Source organism: Callithrix jacchus, chromosome 9 (genome assembly GCF_049354715.1).
Source record: "Callithrix jacchus isolate 240 chromosome 9, calJac240_pri, whole genome shotgun sequence".
NCBI lineage: Eukaryota > Metazoa > Chordata > Mammalia > Primates > Cebidae > Callithrix > Callithrix jacchus.
Window position 1 is genome coordinate 41948557 of NC_133510.1, and position 22262 is coordinate 41970818.

The 22262-nt window shown below is 36.7% G+C and overlaps 1 protein-coding gene across 2 annotated transcripts in view; it reads right to left on the bottom strand.

Annotated features, from left to right (window-relative positions):
• Positions 1 to 22262, bottom strand: part of FAR2 (fatty acyl-CoA reductase 2) — a 147027-nt gene that overhangs the window by 14286 nt on the left and 110479 nt on the right. For both annotated transcript variants that reach the window (XM_035255940.3, XM_054238231.2), the window contains exons 3-6: positions 15829 to 16004; positions 12593 to 12772; positions 2858 to 3035; positions 1453 to 1497 (exon numbers count right to left, since the gene is read on the bottom strand). In XM_035255940.3, the coding sequence (XP_035111831.1) occupies positions 1453 to 1497; positions 2858 to 3035; positions 12593 to 12772; positions 15829 to 16004 (579 nt within the window). The remainder of the gene's footprint in view (positions 1 to 1452; positions 1498 to 2857; positions 3036 to 12592; positions 12773 to 15828; positions 16005 to 22262) is intronic.

Consider the following 22262-nt stretch of genomic DNA (forward strand, 5'->3'; position numbering starts at 1 on the left):
GTCAAGAATTAAGACTATACAAATTTCCCATTAATTTTCTCATTACTATTTGTTTACTATTTTCTTGATTTTGTTTTCTCCTAGGGTTTATTAACTTACAAGCAATAGTAGGCACTAAAATTTAAGAAACATTTATTTGAAAAATAATTAATTGGTGAAATTCCACCACTAATAAAACAAAAACTTTTTGGGGCTTGGAAAAATTGCCTTATTATTTACTTTTTATTCAGTATTTTAGTTCACCTCACAGATCACTGATATTATATAGATGCAAGAATTGGGAATTATTCGTGTTAATAGTTTGCTGAGTTTATGAAATTGATTCTTTGTGCTTTGCATGATTTGCAATGCTTAACACTTTCTTATATTACTCAATTCTGTTTTCTTATAACTAGCACCCTTGTTTCAGGCATAAGAAACCAATTTAGAACACTTTAGAAAATGTAAATAAATATTCAGCTTTGCATATAATGAAACCCACTTTGGGATCATGTTGAAATAATGATGTCATAAGTCACCAAATGTTCACCCCAACTGAACTTTTTTAGAAGAAAGAGTTGAAGACGGGTGGGAAACAGAAAGAAAGGGGCTGCTAGAAAAATCAGAAATGGAAGGAAGGTCTTCATCACTGTCATACTTCACTGTCTCATATTTGTATTGTAATTCATGTTGAACCTAGTTCTGAGAGGAACAGAGACAGATTCTGAAGTGCGGTCTGAATCCCTAAGATTTAAACTCATTTAGATCCTTGATTTCCTATTCATGGTACAAAAGAGAGAAGTTGGCTGAGTCCCTAAATGCTTCAGTGAGAGCCATAAAGCCCCACAGCTCCGCTGGGTCAATCTGGACTCCAGGGATATGCTCATTGAGGGCTGCTTACCTAGAGGAGCCACTTTTCTCCTTGTAAGAGACTATTCAAAAGTGTTGCCTATATTCACGGAGTTTTTGTATTTGAAAAATTTGCTCCAATTGGTAGTTTTCTTTCTTGCATTCATTAAGAATTATTGATGTATATCTTTTTTCTATACCTACACATAAACTCTTATATGTGTTTTATAATCAAGAATTTAATAATCTTCGAAGCAACTATTTTTATTGCATCCTCAATTCACTGTACTAATTCACGTCATTACAAACGGCAAAAAGGAGGAAATAGCCCCATCTTGTGGTAACTAAAGAAAAATCCTTGATGCTCCAAGACTTTTCAAAAATAAAACTCCTAAATAGTAATTGATAACACATTATCTCTGTTTTTTGATAAAAATTCTCAAAGGATAAAAATAATTTCATCCTACCTCTGTATTACAATCAGAATAATTTAAATAATATGCCTCAATTGTTAGTAAAATAACATTTATATTTTTGGATTAATGAAGCTAAGCCAGCACTAAGAATTCTGTTCCTATTCCTCTACCACATTTCAGGGAGTTACCTCTTCATCGTTATACATACCGCAATAATGAGTCCACTAGGTCCATTTACATTATCTACCCAACCCTAAAAGAAAGAAGATTTCTATCAGTTACACATTTCAGAAAATTGTTTTATCTTTGGAACAGCTGCAGGCTAATGTTAATAAATTTCAAACAGGAACACTGAGACCCCAGCCAAAACAACTAATATGATGTTATTAAGTTCTCAAAGATCAATGGCAAAGCATTTTCTATTTTCTGCACTTCATTTGACTGTGCAAAAATTAAAATTTTGCCAGGATTGTTTTTCCTAGCAGGAGTCATGAATGGTTTTGCAGTGTTTTATGACCTCTTATGAACTAAATTGAACCTGTCCTTATATGATGATCTGTTAGCAATTCACCAATTATACTTCTCCACCTCAGTCATGATTTTAGTCTCCATAGGAGAACACTGACAACATGATTTGTGCTAATGGCCCATTTCTTCACATTTTTTTTTAGCAGCTATAGAGTCCACGCGATATATATAATGTGTGTGTGTGTGTGTGTGTGTGCACATACACATGTGTGTCTGTGTATGTATTGACTTGCTTAAATATGTTACAAAGAAGATTATGTTTAAGAGCAGTTAGAGGGAAATGTGTTTTTGAGTTTGTTTCCTAAGTCCCAAGCCATTCAGTTGACCTCATTATGTCTCTTTACCTTACAGTATAAAAGTCAAATGTGTGTGTATAACAGGAGAGGAAAGAGAAGAGAGGAGAAGATGAAGGGATTAATATTTGGTGAGTGTTTTAGTAGGAACTAGCCTTTTACTAGAGACTAAGCACTCCTCATACATTGTCTTGTTAAATAAATGCTCCAAAGTAGTGTCTGTCCTGTTTTATGGAAGGAACAACTCAAAAATGTTGCATTGCCAGTACATAATGGAGCTAGAAGTTATCCGCCCCAAAGCTTCACAGACTTGCTTTGAAGAAGATGGTATAATTCAAAGTAGTTTCAGAAGGACATAGCAGTATGCTGAGGTTAAAAAAAAAAATTGGTTTTCCTAAACTGAGATCCTTCTGTGAGCTTCACAACTTTTGTTTGCCCTGGCAGTTGCAATGCTACCAATTTGGTCATCAAGAACATGCTGGTATTCTTAAACTATAGTGGGAAAGCCAAGATATGAAACCATCACCCGTGAGAATTCTGAGACTAGAATAATTAGAAGCTAATTTAAGATCTCTATCCAACTCTAGGACAATCAGGGTAACTGCCAGAGGAGCCACATGCTGTATAAATCCTGAACCCAAAGTGGAATGTTGTCCTAGTAAAATGGGTTCATATTTGATTGGCTGCACTTAGCTACAAATCCTACGGAGAATAAGAAGACATCAGAAAGTAATTGGACTAAAAGAACCTTAGTTTGGAAGCAAAACACAGCATCCAGGTGAGTGGGCTTACTGGGAAAGGCTCCTGCCAAGTTGCTCCCACAATGGAGGGCCTTATGATGGCGATGTTCATGTTCCCACTCTCTTGCTGCACCACCATTTCTCCCAAGGCCTTGGTGTAGGTGTAAGTATTGGGCCGATCGCCAATCAGCTTGGGTGTGATCTCGTCAATAATAGCATCGTCTAACCACCTAAAAAGTAGTCAGAGTAAAAAGAATTCTAGTAACATATGTTAGACAATAAACCAAAGGGAAAATGTGAGACACAGACAAACAAAACTTCCACCTTCAGCCTTGGTTCTGGAATTCGGAACAGTCACATGATACCAAGTTTGAGTGTGTACCTGTTCAAAGCATGCACAAGCTCTTTGCTCTCCACTGCTAAGTCCAGTCTTATCAGTCCAATCCTATGCCCTCCCATCCCAACAGAAAAGTAGGTAAGTAGGTAGACTGATAGAATCAATACCAATACTACTTTATTACTACTAATAGTTTAGGGCTATTAGTACTATTTTGGCACTACTACTAATTTATCAGTATTGATTATGACTTTATCTGTAGTAGTATAAATTAGAGGTTATTACATTTAACCTCTTTACTTCCTCTCCAACACACTTGTAAGTACATTCATTGGACATATTTTGAGTCCCAGTCATTCTCCCAGTAGTACGCTGTATGCTGTGTTCAGGAAGTTAGAGGCTCTCCTCCAGAGTGTTTCCATAGCAGCCCTACTCACTGTTGTCCGATAAAAACCCAATGCACTGATCCTGAAGCCTTTATCTTTAAACTTTTAAAATTTCATTCAGTGCAGATGAAATTAAAGCAACTACTTTTGGCAGACTTACAATCTGTTTTAGCAAATCTGTGTAATGTATTTTGAAGGTCTGTTTAGAGTCTAGGCTAATAACTTGATAATTATCTCCAGAGATTTCCAACAAATTCCTAAGTCTGTCAAGTGGGGTGATTATAATACTCCGAAATAGCTTCAAAATCATGATTATTGAATACTCCTACTTACAAGATAACATGTATCATGAATAACCAAGTTACCATAGCATCAGCCTAATCTTTCTTAAAAATATGTCATAACCATTTGATAACCCTAAACTCTATCGACACCTCTCGAAGAGAGCACCAAAATTATTGTCAATTAAATATGTAACATATCTTCTAGCTGACAGATCTATGTGGCTAAATTATTGAGATAGCATAGGTTTTTAAAAATTAAGCTACTGGAATATGCTAGTATGATTTTTCTAATCAATCTGGTACGTTTATTTCTATTTTATGGAACATGACATAACTATACTATTTTGATTGCAGAACATCTTCACAGGTACCACTTTGCTGTCATAACACATTTTTGAGCAACTAAGATGTACATGATGTTAAGACTTACTCAGAATCATAACTTTCAATTTTAATGCCTCATTTGATCCTGAGGTAGAACGTGGGCATTGACTATAATGTTTCCATTTTTTCTTGCTTTGCTTCTGTTAGTGCTGAGAGCCTTTTCATTTAAATTGAATAAAGATTAAGGGGTTCTAGAATTAAAAACAACTTCAATTGCATAGAAATATCTACGATATTTTAACTATATCGTCACCTGGGGGCTGGGAAACAGTGTAGGATGATGCAGACAGCTGTCCATCTTAACAATAACCCTACCACTACCTCATTTCATTTGTGGGTCAACAGTAGATTGACTGACCTAGGACCATTCTCTCTTACCTGCAAAAATATACAGTTTATGAAAACCAGGTCTTGAGGGAATAGAGCTTAATTTCAATAAGGCTGTAAAGAAAAGAATCCTAGAAAACATCAGAGCCCAACAATGTGCTGGGGTTGTATGTCACATGGCTAGTACCAGTTGCTGTCATTAATTTTGGGGTACATGGAAATGATAATATTTGGGAGCATGGGGGACTCATAAAGCTTGGTGAGTTTGCTTGTCTTAGAAAATTGTGGCTTTATAGATTTCTAACAACATGTATGCAAGAAATTTTAATATTCTATAGATGGCTTGCCTCTGCTACTCTCAGCTACACTTGTATTCTACTGTTTTATCTTCTTGTTCCAATTGTACTTGTGAAAATGGCAATAATTATATTCATTCTAAATTCTCAGGCTATCATGAGAGTAAACAGGAATATTCACAACTTCATTTAAGCTCTTTGATAAAACAAAATGAGCCAATAAACCTAAGGCATTCTTATTTTTTAATAAAACAACCAGTGAGCATACATTTTCGGAGGTAATAATTGATCTTAAAATGTCATTTCTGGCCAAGTGCAGTGGCTCAAACCTGTAATCCCAGCCCTTTGGGAGGCTGAGGAAGGAGGATCATTTGGGTCCAAAAATTTGAGACTAGCCTGGGCAACATAATAAGACCCTACTTCTACAAAGAAAGTTTTAAAAAAGTAGCAGGGCACAGTGGCATGCACCTGCAGTCCCAGCTACTCAGGAGGCTGAGGGAGGATTGCTTGAGCCTCGGAGTTGGAGGCTGCAATGAGCCATAATTGTGCCACCATACTCCAGCCTGGGTCATAGAGAACCTGTCTCAAAATGAATGAATGAATGAATGAATGAATGAACAAAACAAAAATAAAATAGCATTTTTAATACAGCCAAACAGACCATCTGCTAGATCATCCAGCCACTTCCTAGATTCAGAGGAGAACATGGACATCCACTGGTTGGGCGAAGCCTTTCTTAGGACTTAAACTCAGTTCAGGGTTGCTGCTGCTGTTTGTTCTCAATTTGTTTTTAAAACAGTAAATAAGTTAACATAGATATAAAAAGACACTATATAAACCAAAATACATGTCTGAAATTAATCTAAATGTCTTTCAGTATACTCAAGAGCATGTTTTGAACCCCTGGGTCTCAAATTCTAAACTTGAATTGCCTCAGAGGAAGCATAAAGTCATTGAAAATTTCAGAAAGCAGTATATATAGGTCTATGTATATACACATACACACACACAATTTCTTCTAAAGATTGCTATCAATTTTGGTTTCAAACTTATTGAATCAACATGATTATATCATTAGTAGTTTCATTATTTATATATTTGCTGAATGAAATACCAAGAGGCATACATATGTTCCCTCCTCTGATATCCTCAATTTTCTTATGCAACAATTTGGCAAGCCTAGTGTTGCCAGATATCAGGAAATCTGTTAGAGAGTAAGTAGTGGACACAATGTCTTATGATAACATTTGCTCTCTTTCTCCAGTATAGATTATGTCATTCTCTTGATTGTTGTAGTTATCGAGTTGTATTTGCTTATATGTCTGTCTCCCCACTGGACAGTGAGTCCAGGAGAGGAGGGATTATGATTTTTATCTCTGTATCTAATCACCTTTCTGCCCCCAGGAGCCAGGTGCCTTATTCAGTAAATGGATGCTCTTTCACCTGATAATCTTGATTGGCCCATTTGTGTACTATATTAGGTTTTGGGAAGCAGAGACGGACAATGACGAGAGAGGATGAACTCAAAAAAAGAAGAGGTTGTAGGGAGAATGTGGGAAAGGAAGGAAGGGGATATCTTTGAAGAGCAGGAAGCAAAATAGGAAGTCAAGTGTCTAGTGGCAGTGGTGTGAAGTGTTGACCAACCTTGGTTTGGTGAAGGTGGCTTCAAGGTCAATTTTTTCACTGGGTAGCAGGGTATTTCTGAGCCTAATGCTTATAGAGAATTGGCCTCTGTATTTCCCTCAAGACTTTGACAGAGCACCTAGCCAAGCTCAAACATGAGCCAGATGCTGACTGCCCAGCCAATGGCCTGCCAATGAGAAAACTATTCAGTTTGGTTAAGAAATAATTTAACCTTATTCTGGTTTGTATTTCAAGCCTGCTGATATCAAAGTACACAGAATTTTCATTTTTATTCAGCTACTTAGATGTCATTTTGGACTGTGCCGTCCTGAAATTAAAAGCACAAGTGCTAGAATCAGCTTTCACCAGTCCCTTAGAAGAGATCAGCTTTTTTAGTGTTAAGAATGTGTTCTATGTCACGAAGGCAAGACTACTTTCCAATGTCTGACCTCCTTTCATATCTCGCAGAGGGCTGTGATGAGGGCAACTGTGGCTGGCTGTCGGGGGCCTCCATTCCCCTTCTCTCACCCACGCCACCTTTCCTTTTCCACATGGCAGATTAGCTATGTCTTCTGGTGACCATGTAGCTTCAGAGGTGTGTTTTTTAGCAGGTACAGATCTACTAGGAACTTTCGATTAAAGCTGCTAGGAACTGAAAGACAACAGGTGAGGAGAGCAGGAGAAAGAGGGAGCATGGGGTACTAGCAGATAAATGATCCTCATTTCAAATGAGGATTGCTCAGTGAAAAAGCTCCTTAAGGCACTATTTCCTAAACTTGCCTGCTCATCAATATGAATTACACAGGGCCCCTGGGAAAAATCCAGATTCCTGGGTGCCATTGTAGAATCACTAAATACATCTGCAGAGGTAAGAGTCTGATAATCTGTATTTTCAACATGCCCTGGAAATTCCAACAGTCAGGCAAATCAGGGAATCACTAATTTAAAAGAAGTCCACTCCATAAACTCAAGTTATTGAGATTTGAATACATCGGGATTAGCTCTCAAACATGCATTGCTTCTTGGACTAAAATTACAAGAGAATTGAGTTTTAAAAGAATTAAATCCCTGGTATAAGAAATATAAAACATGACAAGTATACATGTTCTAATCTGGAGTTAATTCGATCAGTGCAACCCCATATGCAAAGCAGAAGCCATTTCCTATTGGTTTTTTCTTCCCCAAAACATGGAGGTGTTTTTTATATGGTCTCATTCTAGTTTTCCACACCACTCCTCTCTGGAAATCATTCTTGCTGGCTCTGTCTACTCTCCATGCTAGTCCACTGCCTCCCACGACCCCTGGCCATATTAATATTACTGAAGCCCACTTTCATCAGTGTCTTTCCATGATGAAAACAAATGAGTACCCACAAAAATTACACAGAAAAACACATGCACACATGGCCCTCTTTCAGTGGCTCTCCACTGCCTAGAGATTAAAATACAATTCCTCTGCACAGTATGCAAAATCTCCACAGAGTATGGCCCAGCCTTCTGCTCCAGCTTGATCTCTAACTGCTTCCCTACATGTAACACATGTGCTGCCAAGATGGACTTTTGGCTGTATCCCAAACACACCTGGGTTTCGCAGCTCCAGCAGCCCTGCCAGGCATGTGTGCACATCTAGCCTATCCACACTCCACCCACTCTTCCAAGTCTTTTCATATAGCTCCCTCTACTCCATTAGAGTTAATATGACCTGTTTTCCCACCACCACACATGTATAATTCTGCCCTGTTCTATTTGTCTTGGATGGGAGCTCTTTGGGAACACAGTCAATATCTTAAGAAAGCACCTTCTAATCTCGACCACTGCCAAGTATGTGAGTAGACTGGAAAGATCATGGGCTTCAGAATTAAGTGGCCATGGATTAACATTGTGTTTGAGAGACTTTCAAGGAGTTACTTAGCCTTTCTGAGCTTTCTGCTCCGTGATTAGTATAGCAGTGATAATACTATCAACCCTACAATATTATGTTATGGAATTAAATGTCTGCAAAAGTGTCTTGCTCACAGTAATTGCTCAATAGTGATTCATGTCCTCCCTTCCCATCTTAATTCAGATTTATTTAGTTATGTTCAATAGAGCAATAAATATTTGTGAGTCCATTTATTCTAGTTCCTAGTTCTAGTTATTTCAGGTTTTTATACAGGTGCAAAAGCCCTTTTCTTCTACACTGGTTTCACTATGAGGAGTTACCTTGACCTAAAAAATAGAAAAGCACAGCCATAAAGCCCTGCCTGTCTTGGTCAGTTATGTGCATTTTTAAAAATAAACATTCTACATAGCTGTTATTCCAGAAAACTGTAATTTCACTGACAATCCCTGATCCATTTATGCACATAAATTTCCAATGGTAAATACTCCAACTAGGCAGGAGCGGGTAATATGAAAGTAGAGAGGAGTCAGATTGGAAACTGGTGGCTGGGATGAGGGCAGAAGACAACTACAGGTATAAGAGCCAGGAAAATTAGTTGCTTAACACTGATTAACGGCCATGCTTGTCACACCCATTAAAAGCATTAATTCCCAATTTAAGTTATTTAAAAAATATATTTATGCTAATATGCTAAAGTTTTCATACTAACAAAATCAAATTTCATCTTTTTGGAATATTTCAGTGCCAAAGTAATGCTAAAAGTTTTTAGATAGGGACTAAAGAAAGGGAGCTCAGGCCTGACAGTCTCAGGATACAGGATGGATAGAAAATGGGGTGAGCTGAACAAAGAGAGACTTTAGGCCTGCGCAGGTTGGGACCAGGATGTAAGCATGGGGTTCAAGGTCACAATCCCATTCCCTTTATTGACAACACTGAGCAGTACCACTGCTGCTCAAGCAATCAGAAAAGGTCCTGGCCTAAAATGCAAATCCTTTATTTCCCTGAACTAGAATTTTCATTCAACTGATTTTCTAGAAAAATAAAGTTTCATTTTACATTGTCATGGTGATCTTCTTGAGGACACACAATGCCCAGAGTACAGCTTCAAGATCATCTTGTCTAACTCATGGCTCCTTTAAAAAGAAAAAGAACTGCTGAAATACTAAGAGCAATGGCAGCTGCTAGGACCCTTATAGTTACTGTTAAGGACAACAACAACAACAACAAAACTGTCCCCAAGGCATTCCTCTGCTGCACTGAAAGCAAGAAAAACTCCCAAGGGAAATAGAAACCTAAAAACTTTGGAAAATAATTCCATTTTAACACAGGCCAATTACTAAATAGAGAATTAATCAAAGAAAAAAGTATTTTCCTAAAACAAAGAAACTACACCTGGATTTAGGTGAATTCATATTTATTCAGAATGATTTTTAATGCTATTTGTTATTCTAAAACTTCCAAACATTCCAGCTGGCATAGGAGTTGTTGAAATAGTCATAGACGATGGTTGCTGGGCTTTTTAAAAAGTGCTATTCAAAACTTAACACATAGGTTTCATTCAAAGTTTAAGAAGAAAATAATGAACAATCAGAAACAAGGCTGAGATGTGGGGATATAGATAGATATTTTATACAGAAGACTTCTGCATCTCAAAGTGTCAGTTTGCTATGGAATTCTGTCATCTATTCTTGCTTCAGTCAAAACAAAGAAAAACTGTCAGAACAGTATGAACAACAATCATCTAGTGTCACCAAAAACTTTTCATTCATTCATTTATTCATTCATTCATTCAGGAAGCACTGAGTCCATAGCTGGAGATGCAAAGAGGAGCAAGAAATATTCTCTTCCATTGAGAAGCTCATTGTTTAATGGAGAATGTAAATAACCAGACATTCAGAATGACCTGCGTTACCAGCGATAATAAAGCTGAGCACAGGGTAATATGGCGGCACTCGGGAAGGGTGCCTAAGCCCGAGAGCTTCACCGGGAAGACTTGATGTGAGTTAGAATTAACCAGGCGAAGCAGAAGGGGAAATAAACTCTAGAAACAGAGAGCTTTGAAAAAGGCAGGCAGGGTATAAGGAGGGGAGGCCTTACTTCCTTGGGACTGCAGCATGAAAGTAAGGGGAGGGCTGAGAGAGATGAGGCTGGACAGGTGATCCTGGATGTCCTAATTAATTTTGAATTAACAAATAATAAGTATAACTTTTTCTCTGTTTTTAAAAAAACTGAGTTCCTTAATTGCATCCAAAATTTATCTGTTGAGATAAAATAATTTCATTCCTAGTTCTAATTAGTTGCTTAAATAATTGTTATCCTTGGAGAGCAGTAAATGACAGATGGACATTAAAAATTTTGTACAAATGTCCATTGCAGTTTGTTCATAAATTATGTAGCAATTACCTGCCTTGTCTGATTGACATACACTGGAGGGAGGATGGAAAGTGCTGAGAGGTGAGTTTATTCTTCTTTGAAACCCAGGGATATTTAGTGTCTGGACATAGTTTGGGAGGAAGTGCTATGGAGTACCTAGAGAAGCCCTTCACTACAGGTGAACTCTTACTTATTTTCTCTTTTTTTTTGAGATGGAGTTTTGCTCATTTCCTGGGCTAGAGTGCAATGGCGCAATCTCAGCTCATTGCAACCTCCGCCTCCTGGGTTCAAGTGATTCTCCTGGCTCAGCCTCCTTACTAGCTGGGATTACAGGCATGTACCACCACACCCAGCTAATTTTTTGTATTTAGTAGAGATGGGGTTTCACCATGTTGGTCAGGCTGGTCTCGAACTCCTAACCTCAGGTGATCCACCCGCCTTGGCCTCCCAAAGTGCTGGGATTATAGGCATGAGCCACCAAACCTGGCCTCTTACTTCTTTTCTCTGATGAACTCTCAGACTCTTTTGCTGCCTCAAATTGCGCTATGACCTGTGAGAGTCCCAGAAAATAGTCAGGAATCATAAGGGGTCTGCCCCTCTCCTGGACATATCAAATATGGAAGCATCACATTTACCAAGAGACAACACCATAAGAGGGTAACTGACAGAAATCAATTCCATCCTGAAAATATTCTGAAGCTTTTATTGTCTCAACTTTGGGCCTCAGAGTACTCTCACTCTTTTTCCCACTATCCTGATAAACTCTGCACTCTAAAATGTTTCTCTGTACCAATTTGGCAAACCTCCACTTATTAGCAACTTTAAGTAACCTACAGATCCTTTAGATGACTTTCATTCTTCTTTGTCCTGGATATTTTTACATGACAGACCAAAATATCTATTCTCAGAGCTAGAAAGATAAAAATGTTTGCCCTGAAGGGAATGAAATCTTGATTTAGCTAAAACGTTTTAAAGAGTATATATTAAATATAAATACAGTATTATATAAAATTATAATGTGACAAACTCACTGTTAAATAGTCCATTTTTGTTGTAATACTTTTTACGCAGAGTTGTAAAAAAAAAAAAAACCAAAAAATGAGGTAAACCTCATAAAATGGAGCAGAAGAATAAAGAAGCAGGAAACAAACTTATTCTGAGTCCCGAGCTGTGTCCTAAGATGAAGGTGATTTCTGCTGGTTGGCAAGAAAAGAAAACTCCTAGACATGATTTCTCTTGCATTATAGGACAGAAAAGAAAGTGTGTCTCAGCCAAATAAGTCAAGAGACTGTCACCTTCTGCCAGATCTTGGATCAATTCTTACTCTTCATTAGTTCTTTTTTACTAATCATTTGATTACCTAATGTCAAACACTCCCTAGCACTTCAATAAGTGTTTTATATAACTTTATTCAACCTCACAACTACAAACTAGTTCCATTTTACAAATGAAGGAGCTGCAGCACAGAACGGGCAAGGAACTTGCTCAAAGTCATACAGGTAGTTAGCTGTGGAGCTATGCCAAACTCAGGTCAGTCTGAATCAAAACTTTTTCTTCTGAACTTTTATACTATACCTCATACTGGCTTTATCTAGTGACAATTCTAAGTTCATTAAAAAGTGAGAAGCCACTCCTACGTATAGCATTCCCAAGTACCTTATGCAATCCTACACAATTTAGCAAAATGTTTAAGAATTGATTATCCCCTTTCTCTTTCAGCAGTACATTCTCCACCAGGGGATGAAGGAACTAGCAGGGACAAGGGAGCTAAGGCTAGCACCATTTCAAAACATTTTGCTTCAAAAGTATTTCACTTCATCATTTCATTAATAGATAGCTACAAAGAATCAAACAACATTCTACCCACCCCTTGATCCCTTTATTAGACCAACTTACTCGAGGGAATCAATGATTTTTTTTGGCTCCACAGGGCACGGATAGATAACTTCATCGATGTGTTTCAGGTTACAATTTGAAAAGGCAGTAGAGATATGTATAAAGGCTTCCAGTCTGGGCATCTGACTAGCCATAAGCAAGAGCTGCTGAGTGGCAGTGACATTAAGTTGCACAGCATGTCTAGAGAAGGTTAAGCAGAAGGAAATACAATGAGGTAAGTCAGCATCACATCTTGCTATAACTGCATCTACTCCAATAATTGGCATATCTATCAGATTTTGGTGGCTGCACCAAAACAGCAGGAAGAAAAGGGTGGATTATGGCTACACAGCTATGTGATACTCAGAATGTCTTATGCACTGATGATGTGTTTTGTGTTCATAAATCCCATTCACTGATGTACTGTACATATATCTAGAGGTCACTTGGTTCTAATCAACTGGTCATGACTAATCTAGAGGTCATTTGGTTCTAATAAAAAAAATCACAATCCTCTGTATTTATAAAGGTTCTTCTATAAGCAGCCATTAAAAGAACACAAACATGTAAATTAATCATCTAACTGAAAACATTAGAAAATATAAATAAACTAGAGGGGAGCAACAGTGGGTTATTTAATGAGCAATATAAGTTGCTACTGTAAAGGTCCAGGCCAGACATGAAAATTGATGTCAAAATCTAAAATTGCAGCTAGTAGAATACAAAGCTATATAAACAGTATGTGATAACAATGAAACAGTCCATTCCAGGAATACATGGTTTATCCAATATCAGGAAACTTACTAATTTAATTTAACTCAAAAAGAGAAAAACTCATAATAACCTATATGTATTTCAAAAGTTTAAAATGATGTTTAATTTCCATTTCCAATTTAATTGAATAAATTCACTAGAATAGGAATAAAATAATTAAACAATATATATTAAAATTTGCTAGGCAATGTCATTCTTAATGGTGAAAAGCTAGGAGCACTGCTTGTGAATAGGACTACGAATAATGCCTACAGTCTATTACTTAGCATTGTTCTGAAGTCCTAGCCTTGTAATTAATTAGAAAGAAAAATAAAAGTAAAGAACAGATATAGATATTAAAAAGACAGTCACAAAAGTTACTGTTGGATTATATAATTGAATACCTGGAAAACAGAAGCAGCTTTTAAAAAATCTGAAATGTACTATAATTCAGTAAGGTGTCCATTGATAAAAATTATGTAAAAAATCACTAGCTTGCCTGTTTATAAACAAAAAATAGAGAATACAATGGAAGAAATGTTCAAAGTCAAACATTTAAAATATATCAAATTCATCATAAATGAATATATAATAACAAAAAACAAATAACAGAAAATTGAGTAAATGGAAAAACATATATTGTTCTTGAATAGGAAGAATCAATATTTTAAATATGCTAAATGTTTCTAAAGTATTCTACATATACAAGGTAATTCTAATCAAACTCCCAAGATTTTTAAAAACCTGGCAAAATTATCTTAAATTTAATCAAGAAGCATATGCAATGAGAACAGTCAGAAAAATTCTATAAAAATTAAAGTGCGGCTGGGTGTGATGGCTCACACCTATAATCCCAGTACTTTGGGGGGCCGAGGCAGACAGATAACCTGAGGTCAGGAGTTTGAGACCAGCCTGGCCATGATTATGAAAACCTGTCTCTAACAAAAATACAAAAATTAGCCCGGCATGGTGGTGCATGCCTGTAGTCCCAGCTACTCGGGAGGCTGAGGCAGGAGAATTACTTGTACCCAGGAAGTGGAGGTTGCAGTGAGCCAAGATTGTGCCACTGGACTCCAGCCTGGGTGACAGAGCAAGACTCTGTCTCGAAAAAAAAAAAAAAAAAATAGAGTGCTTTAAGTATACTTGCCCTAATATAATAAAAATTTCAGTAATCAAAATGATACAGTGCTGGAAGTGAAAGCCTGATTTAATGTAACAAAATAGTTTAATAACTGAAATTTAAGAGCTTTATGTCAGATAAAGGGTAAAAATAAATTTTTTAATATTGTTTAAAAACTAATTGTATGGTAGAAAAAATAAACGAAACTCCTTTACTTTCACATCTGCATCACTGTTCTTCTCATAGAATTTTCCTGTATTCCTCTTTTTAGGTAAATATATTTTAAATGTATCAAAGATCTAAATGTAAAAAGGAAACCATAATAATAGTAGAAGAAATTACAAATAATTGCATAAATAATAAGAGTTGAAAGACATTTGATAATTTTTTTTAACTTCCAGTAATGGGTATAAGCATGATAAATTGTTAAAATATTTTGAGCCTTATAAAAGATGGAGAGTTATGGCTAGGCACTGTGGCTCATGCCTGTAATCCCAGCACTTTGGGAGGATGAGGTGGGTGGATCACCTGAGTTCAGGAGTTCGAAAAAAATGTTTCAATAGAAAAATAGATAAAAACCATGAATATACATTTCACAAAGAACAAAATGCCAATAAGCATTTAAATATCATCAACCTTTGTAATCATCAAAGAAATAAAAATTAGAACATGTGCTACAATTTCCATCATCCTATTGGCAACATTAAAAAGATTTAAAAATTATAATATTATTTTGTGACTGCAAAAATGAGTATTCATTTGTACAGAGACAGTATAAGTAGACACCACATTTTTGGAGAGCAATTTAGCATTATGTGTGAAAATGCAAACTGTTCATAATCTGGGCACAGCTGGTATGTATCTGATAATCGTACTTCTAGGAATTTATTTCAAGAAGAGTACACAAAGAGGTGAAGAATATACATGCACACAGATATTCACTGCAGTGTTGCTAATAATAGTGAAAAATTAAAACAATCCAAATGTCCACCTCCATAGAACCGGTTGAGTATATTATATATATGTTCAATGGAATGTCTTGTAATCATTACAAATTATAAGAGAATATTTATTGACAATGATAATAATTCTTGAATAGGAATAATCCTATTTGCAGGTTGCAAAGCTTCATTCTCAATAGGATGCCATTTTCTTCCAGTAAAATTGAACATATATCTATATAATCGCAGATGCATAAAGAAAAATTGGAGTGAATGTTCTCCACAAGAGTAAATGATTGTCTTTAGGTGGTGGAATTTTGGAAGAGTTTTGCTTCTTTGTATTTTTTTTCCTTGAGGGTATATTTCTTTTTTAGACAGAAACTATAAAGAAACTTACATGCACACATATGTATACAAGCCATGAGAGGGAAATGGGAATGTACCTGAGAGCGGCATCAAAGCGTACAGTGGCTGCACAGTGAAAGATAATGTTCGTACAGGAGAGAAGCTCCTGCATGTCCTCTTTGCTGATACCAAAGTCATTCTGATTGAGATCTGCATAAATAGCTCTGATCTTCTCATGCACATTTGGACAAATTTCTTTGACTTTTTCAAATAGCTGAAACATAAATATAGATCAATATACAAAGAAGAGCATCATCATTATCACATTGTTCTTGATTACAACACCCTGTTTAATTATACTCGAAAACTGGTTTTAGTCGTAATAATATTACTTAAAGAATCTGGCTGGGTGTGGTGGCTCATGCCTGTAATCTTAGCATTTTGGGAAGTCAAAGCAGCAAGATTGCTTGAGCCCAGAAGTTCAACACCAGCCTGGGCAACATGGTGAAACCCTGTCTCTACTAAAATTACAAAAAAGCAGCCAGGCATCGTGGTGTGTACCTATAGTTCCAGCTGCTTGGGAGGCTGAGGTAGGAGGATCCCTTGAGCCCAGGAGGTCGAGGCTGCAGTGAACCTTGATTGAAACACTGCATTCCAGCCTGGGCCACAAAGGAAGACCCTGTCTCAAAAAAAAAAAAAATTCTACTCAAAAGCCATCTGCTTTATTTTATACAATTCAGCCAGTTTAGTGTAATTCCTGCTATATTTCAATTTAGAAACATTTGAAAAATCAGTTCTAATAATAAGTAAGGTATGCATTTTGAACTTTTCCTGCAGGGTAAAAAAGTGAGAATAAGTCATCCACATCTTGCTTTATCCTCTTTTTCCCTTTAAGCCAGCTTTATATTTACACATGGTCATCGTTTCCATTTTTGACTGAGAATAATTGTTTTCAGTAAAAAATGACCAACCTCTACACAGCCTTCACAAATTACAAGCAAAATTACCAACAATTTGGTTAACTGAACCAGATTAACAAAATATCATAGCAGCACAAACATAATTAGAAAATAACAAATAGCAAATGAAGCAAATTGTAATAGGTAAAACATACAAAAATTTTATGTAATCTTATTTTAATATAAATGGCAATTACTATCTAGTAAGTACATGTGCTCATATATTTTTTAATGGGATATTAATTGATTTTTAAAAATATTCTAATTTATTCATAAAGGGAAAAAGGAACAACGCTGGCCATTTTAGCTTTTGTTGTACTTCAGATAGAATAGATTCAGTACTTTCCCCTCCACACAGAAATTCTTAGACTAAATCGGCATTTCCCATATTCACAAGAAATATGATTTTAATAAAATGATCTTGGTTCCAACCTATTTTGACTAACTGGAATTTTACTTAGCATTGGTGTGGTATATTAACAGTGAGAAAACAAAAGTAAAGCTAAATGTTTAGAAAAGTTAACAGCAGAGAAAATTAATCATAATTTAGTATGTAAATTACGTGATTTAATCATAATATAGTAACAGAGACAGTTCTCTTCTCTTCCTTAACCTCTAAACACGGTTTTTACCTATTTCTTGATCGTTAGTCACAGGATTAAGAGAGATCTAACCATTAGAGGTGTACCCCAGGTTTTTTTCAATGGGTAATAAAAAGTTGATCTTAGGTAGTCAGAGAAAACATTTCTCCATTTGTATCAGGGAAGAGCATGTTCAGAAGCCATTCTGAGGATTTAATGAAGTTGATTAGGAAAGGGGTGAAATCCACATATTGATCTGGCAAGTTAACATACTTCGCTTCTGTCTACCATTTTTCTGCACTGTAGGAGCAGCCTTTTCAGTGGCATGTTACTGCAATTATGAAAATAATTTGGAAGTTAGGTCAGTCCTCAATGCTTTTGACATCTGGGATTGATAAGGCTGATAAAGTGTCCTAGGCACATTTTCAACAAATAGGTCATTCTGACACTTCCAGAAAGATCTTTAACAGTTTTTCTAATATCAATCAATCATAAACATGCTAAATGTTTGCTTCTAGAGTCAGATTCCCCCCCGTGATAGTTAATGTTGATTGTACAACAAACATATGTTGAATATTTTTGGATAAGCTTATCTAAAATTTGTATAATTTTCTCTTGTTTTTAGTAATTCAATTTGGAGAAGGCTCTTTTCTTGAGTCTAATGATACATTTTATTCACTAGAAATTTACTTAGGTTTCTGTAGACTCTTTCGTTTTGGCCTGTGATGACGTCTGACTACCGGAGAGCAAGAAATAGATGATTTCTGCATCTACCCTTCTCACAATGGGGTTCCTTACATATGATGTAAGCTGTAATATATAGATTTTCTTTTGCCTTTGGTTTTTATGACTTTAAAAGACAGAAGATACTGCTATTCCACATTATACTTTCAGACAACCTCTGCAATGCTGAACAGCACCAAGATCCCATATTTGCATTACTTTTCAGGAGATCATTACAATTTTAGGAAATAATGTTCCAATCCGTGTCCTATCTGCTGAATTGTATTTTCAATCGAGAATGCATATCTGAATGAACACAGTGCAATTTTTTTTTAAAGTCTGAGCTTTCTGATTTACATAGATGATAATGTTCCATTGAAATAAATCAATGAATTGGCTGCATCAATTCAAACCACAGTGCTAAATGAGGATTCCATTTTACTATGCTAGTCTTGCTTAATAATCTGGCTTACCCTGTCAGGAATCTCACCACACTGCTATAGCTTCTAAAATAATACTCTCTAATAGTGTCACATCCTGAATACAGTGACAGAGATGGCAGCCAACTGCCATCCAGCAGGTCAGTGGTTTTGGTCAGCACTTTTCATAATGCTATCCACAAAGTGAACTGCATTGGAATCACTAGTAGCATAATTAAAATGTATATTCCTGGGTCCTATCCCATACCCACTAAATAAGAAATTACTGGGGAATGCCCAGGAATCTGTATTTCACACCAAGTCCCCGAATTGATTTTAAGGCATGCAAATGATGAGAATTTCTCCAGTTAGAGTGCTAACATGTACAATTGCAGATGAATAACTGCATATGACTCATTTCCCTTTATAACTGCCCACAGCAATCTTCACATCAGTAGCTTTCAAACTCTATGCATGAAAAATAACAGAACCTGGTTAACAATTATTTGTTTATTCCAGCCTCAGAGATCCTGGCTCAGTAGCTTTGTGTGTAACACAGGAAATTGTATTTCTTAACCACTGCCGCAGATGGATCTGATGGTCCAGGTACCACAATTGGGAAACACTGACTCTTAAAAATTCAGGTCTGTTCTTAAATTCAGGGCTTATATTACCCCCTCTAGCTTGGAAACTCCTCGATTCTTTTTTTTTTCTTTTGTAGGGTAACTTATTTTATTATTTTTAAAATTTTTGTGGATACATAGTAGATACATATATTTATGAGGTACATGAGATGATTTGATACAGGTATGCAATGTGAAATAAACACATCATGGAGAATCGGGTATCCAACCCTTCAAGTATTTATCCTTTGAGTTACAATCAACTAGTTAGCCACATGACCTCATTGTGAAAGTATCCACAGGAAGCTGGGCCTCTACTTCCTGGGGCTAGTTGAAGGTAATCAAATCTTTTTTAATCATGGGAATCTTTGATCTTTATTCATTTTACTAAGTCTTTCTCTTTAAAAATGACTATATTATTTAGTCCCAATAACCCAACAAGATTTGCTTAATTTTTTTAATTTTAATTTTTATTTATTTATTTAGTTATTTTTATTGCATTTTAGGTTTTGGGGTACACGTGCAGAACATGCAAGATAGTTGCATAGGTACACACGTGGCAGTGTGATTTGCTGTCTTCCTCCCCTTCACCCACATCTGGCATTTCTCACCATACTATCCCTCCCCAGCTCCCCTCCCACTGTCCCTCCCCTATTCCCCCAGTGTGTAGTGCTCCCCTCCCTGTGTCCATGTGTTCTCATTGTTCATCACCCGCCTATGAGTGAGAATATGTGGTATTTCATTTTCTGTTCTTGTGTCAGTTTGCTGAGAATGATGTTCTCCAGATTTATCCATGTCCCTACAAAGGACACGAACTCATCGTTTTTGATGGCTGCATAATATTCCATGGTATATACGTGCCACATTTTTCCAATCCAGTCTATCATCGATGGGCACTTGGGTTGGTTCCAGGTCTTTGCTATTGTAAACAGTGCTGCAATGAACAGTTGTGTGCATGTGTCCTTATAGTAGAACAATTTATAGTCCTTTGGATATATACCCAGTAATGGGATTGCTGGGTCAAATGGAATTTCTATTTCTAGGTTTTTGAGGAATTGCCACACTGTCTTCCACAATGGTTGAACTAATTTACACTCCCACCAGCAGCAGTGTAAAAGTGTTCCTATTTCTCCACATCCTCTCCAGCATCTGTTGTCTCCATATTTTTTAATGATCACCATTCTAACTGGCGTGAGATGGTATCTCAATGTAGTTTTGATTTGCATTTCTCTGATGACCAGTGATGATGAGCATTTTTTTATATGTTTGTTGGCCTCATGTATGTCTTCTTTTGTAAAGTGTCTGTTCATATCCTTTGCCCATTATTGAATGGGCTTGTTTGTTTTTCTCCTGTAAATCTGATTGAGTTCTTTGTAAATTCTGGATATCAGCCCTTTGTCAGATAGGTAAACTGCAAAGATTTTTCCCCATTCTGTTGGTTGCCGATTCACTCTAGTGACTGTTTCTTTTGCCATGCAGAAACTGTGGAGTTTGATTAGGTCCCATTTGTCTATTTTGGCTTTTGCTGCCAATGCTTTTGGTGTTTTGGTCATGAAGTCCTTGCCTACTCCTATGTCCTGAATGGTTTTGCCTAAATTTTCTTCTAGGGTTTTTATGGTGCCAGGTCTTATGTTTAAGTCTTTAATCCATCTGGAGTTAATTTTAGTGTAAGGTGTCAGGAAGGGGTCCAGTTTCTGCTTTCTGCACATGGCTAGCCAGTTTTCCCAACACCATTTATTAAACATGGAATCCTTTCCCCATTGCTTGTTTTTGTCAGGTTTATCAAAGATTGTATGGTTGTAGATATGTTGTGTTGCCTCCGATGCCTCTGTTCTGTTCCATTGGTCTATATCTCTGTTTTGGTACGAGTACCATGCTGTTTTGATTACTATAGCCTTGTAGTATAGTTTGAAGTCTGGTAGTGTGATGCCTCCTGCTGTGTTCTTTTGCTTAGGATTGACTTAGCTATGCAAGCTCTCTTTTGGTTCCATATGAAGTTCAAGGTGGTTTTCTCCAGTTCCATGAAGAAAGTCAATGGTAGCTTGATGGGGATAGCGTTGAGTCTGTAAATTTCTTTGGGCAGTATGGCCATTTTTACGATATTGATTCTTCCTAACCATTAACATGGAATCTTTCTCCATATGTTTGTGACCTCTCTTATTTTGTTGAGCAGTGGTTTGTAGTTCTCCTTGAAGAGGTCCCTTACGTTCCTTGTTAGTTTTATTCCTAGGTATTTTATTCTTTTTGTAGCAATTGTGAATGGCAGTTCGTTCTTGATTTGGCTCTCTTTAAGTCTTTTATTGGTGTACAGGAATGCTTGTGATTTTTGCACATTGATTTTATAACCTGAGACTTTGCTGAAGTTGCTGATCAGTTTCAGGAGTCTTTGGGCTGACATGATGGGGTCTTCTAGACATACTCTCATATCGTCTGCAAATAGAGACAATTTGGCTTCCTCCTTTCCTATTTGAACACCCTTTATTTCTTTTTCTTGCCTGATTGCTCTGGCTAGAACTTCCAGTACTATATTGAACAGGAGTGGTGAGAGAGGGCATCCTTGTCTAGTGCCGCATTTCAAAGGGAATTCTTCCAGTTTTTGCCCATTCAGTATGATATCAGCTGTTGGTTTGTCATAAATAGCTTTTATTACTTTGAGATATGTTCCACCGTGTTTATTGAGGGTTTTCAGCATAAAGGGCTGTTGAATTTTGGCAAAGGCCTTCTCTGCGTCAATTGAGATAATCATGTGGTTTTTGTTTTTGGTTCTGTTTATGTGGTGAATTACGTTTATAGACTTGCGTATGTTGAACCAGCCTTGCATCCCCGGGATGAATCCTACTTGATCATGACAGATAAGCTTTTTGATGTGCTGTTGCAATTGGCTTGCCAGTATTTTATTGAAGATTTTTGCATCTGTGTTCATCATGGATATTGGCCTGAAGTTTTCTTTTCTTGTTGTGTCTCTGCCAGGTTTTGGTTTCAGGATGATGTTGGTCTCATAAAACGATTTGGGAAGGATTCCCTCTTTTTTGGATTATTTGGAATAGTTTCAAAAGGAATGGTAACAGTTCCTCTTTGTGTGTCTGGTAGAATTCAGCTGTGAACCCATCTGGACCTGGGCTTTTTTTGTGTGGTAGGCTCTTAATTGCTGCCTCAACTTCAGACCTTTTTATTGGTCTATTCATAGTTTTGGCTTCCTCCTCGTTTAGGCTTGGGAGGACACAAGT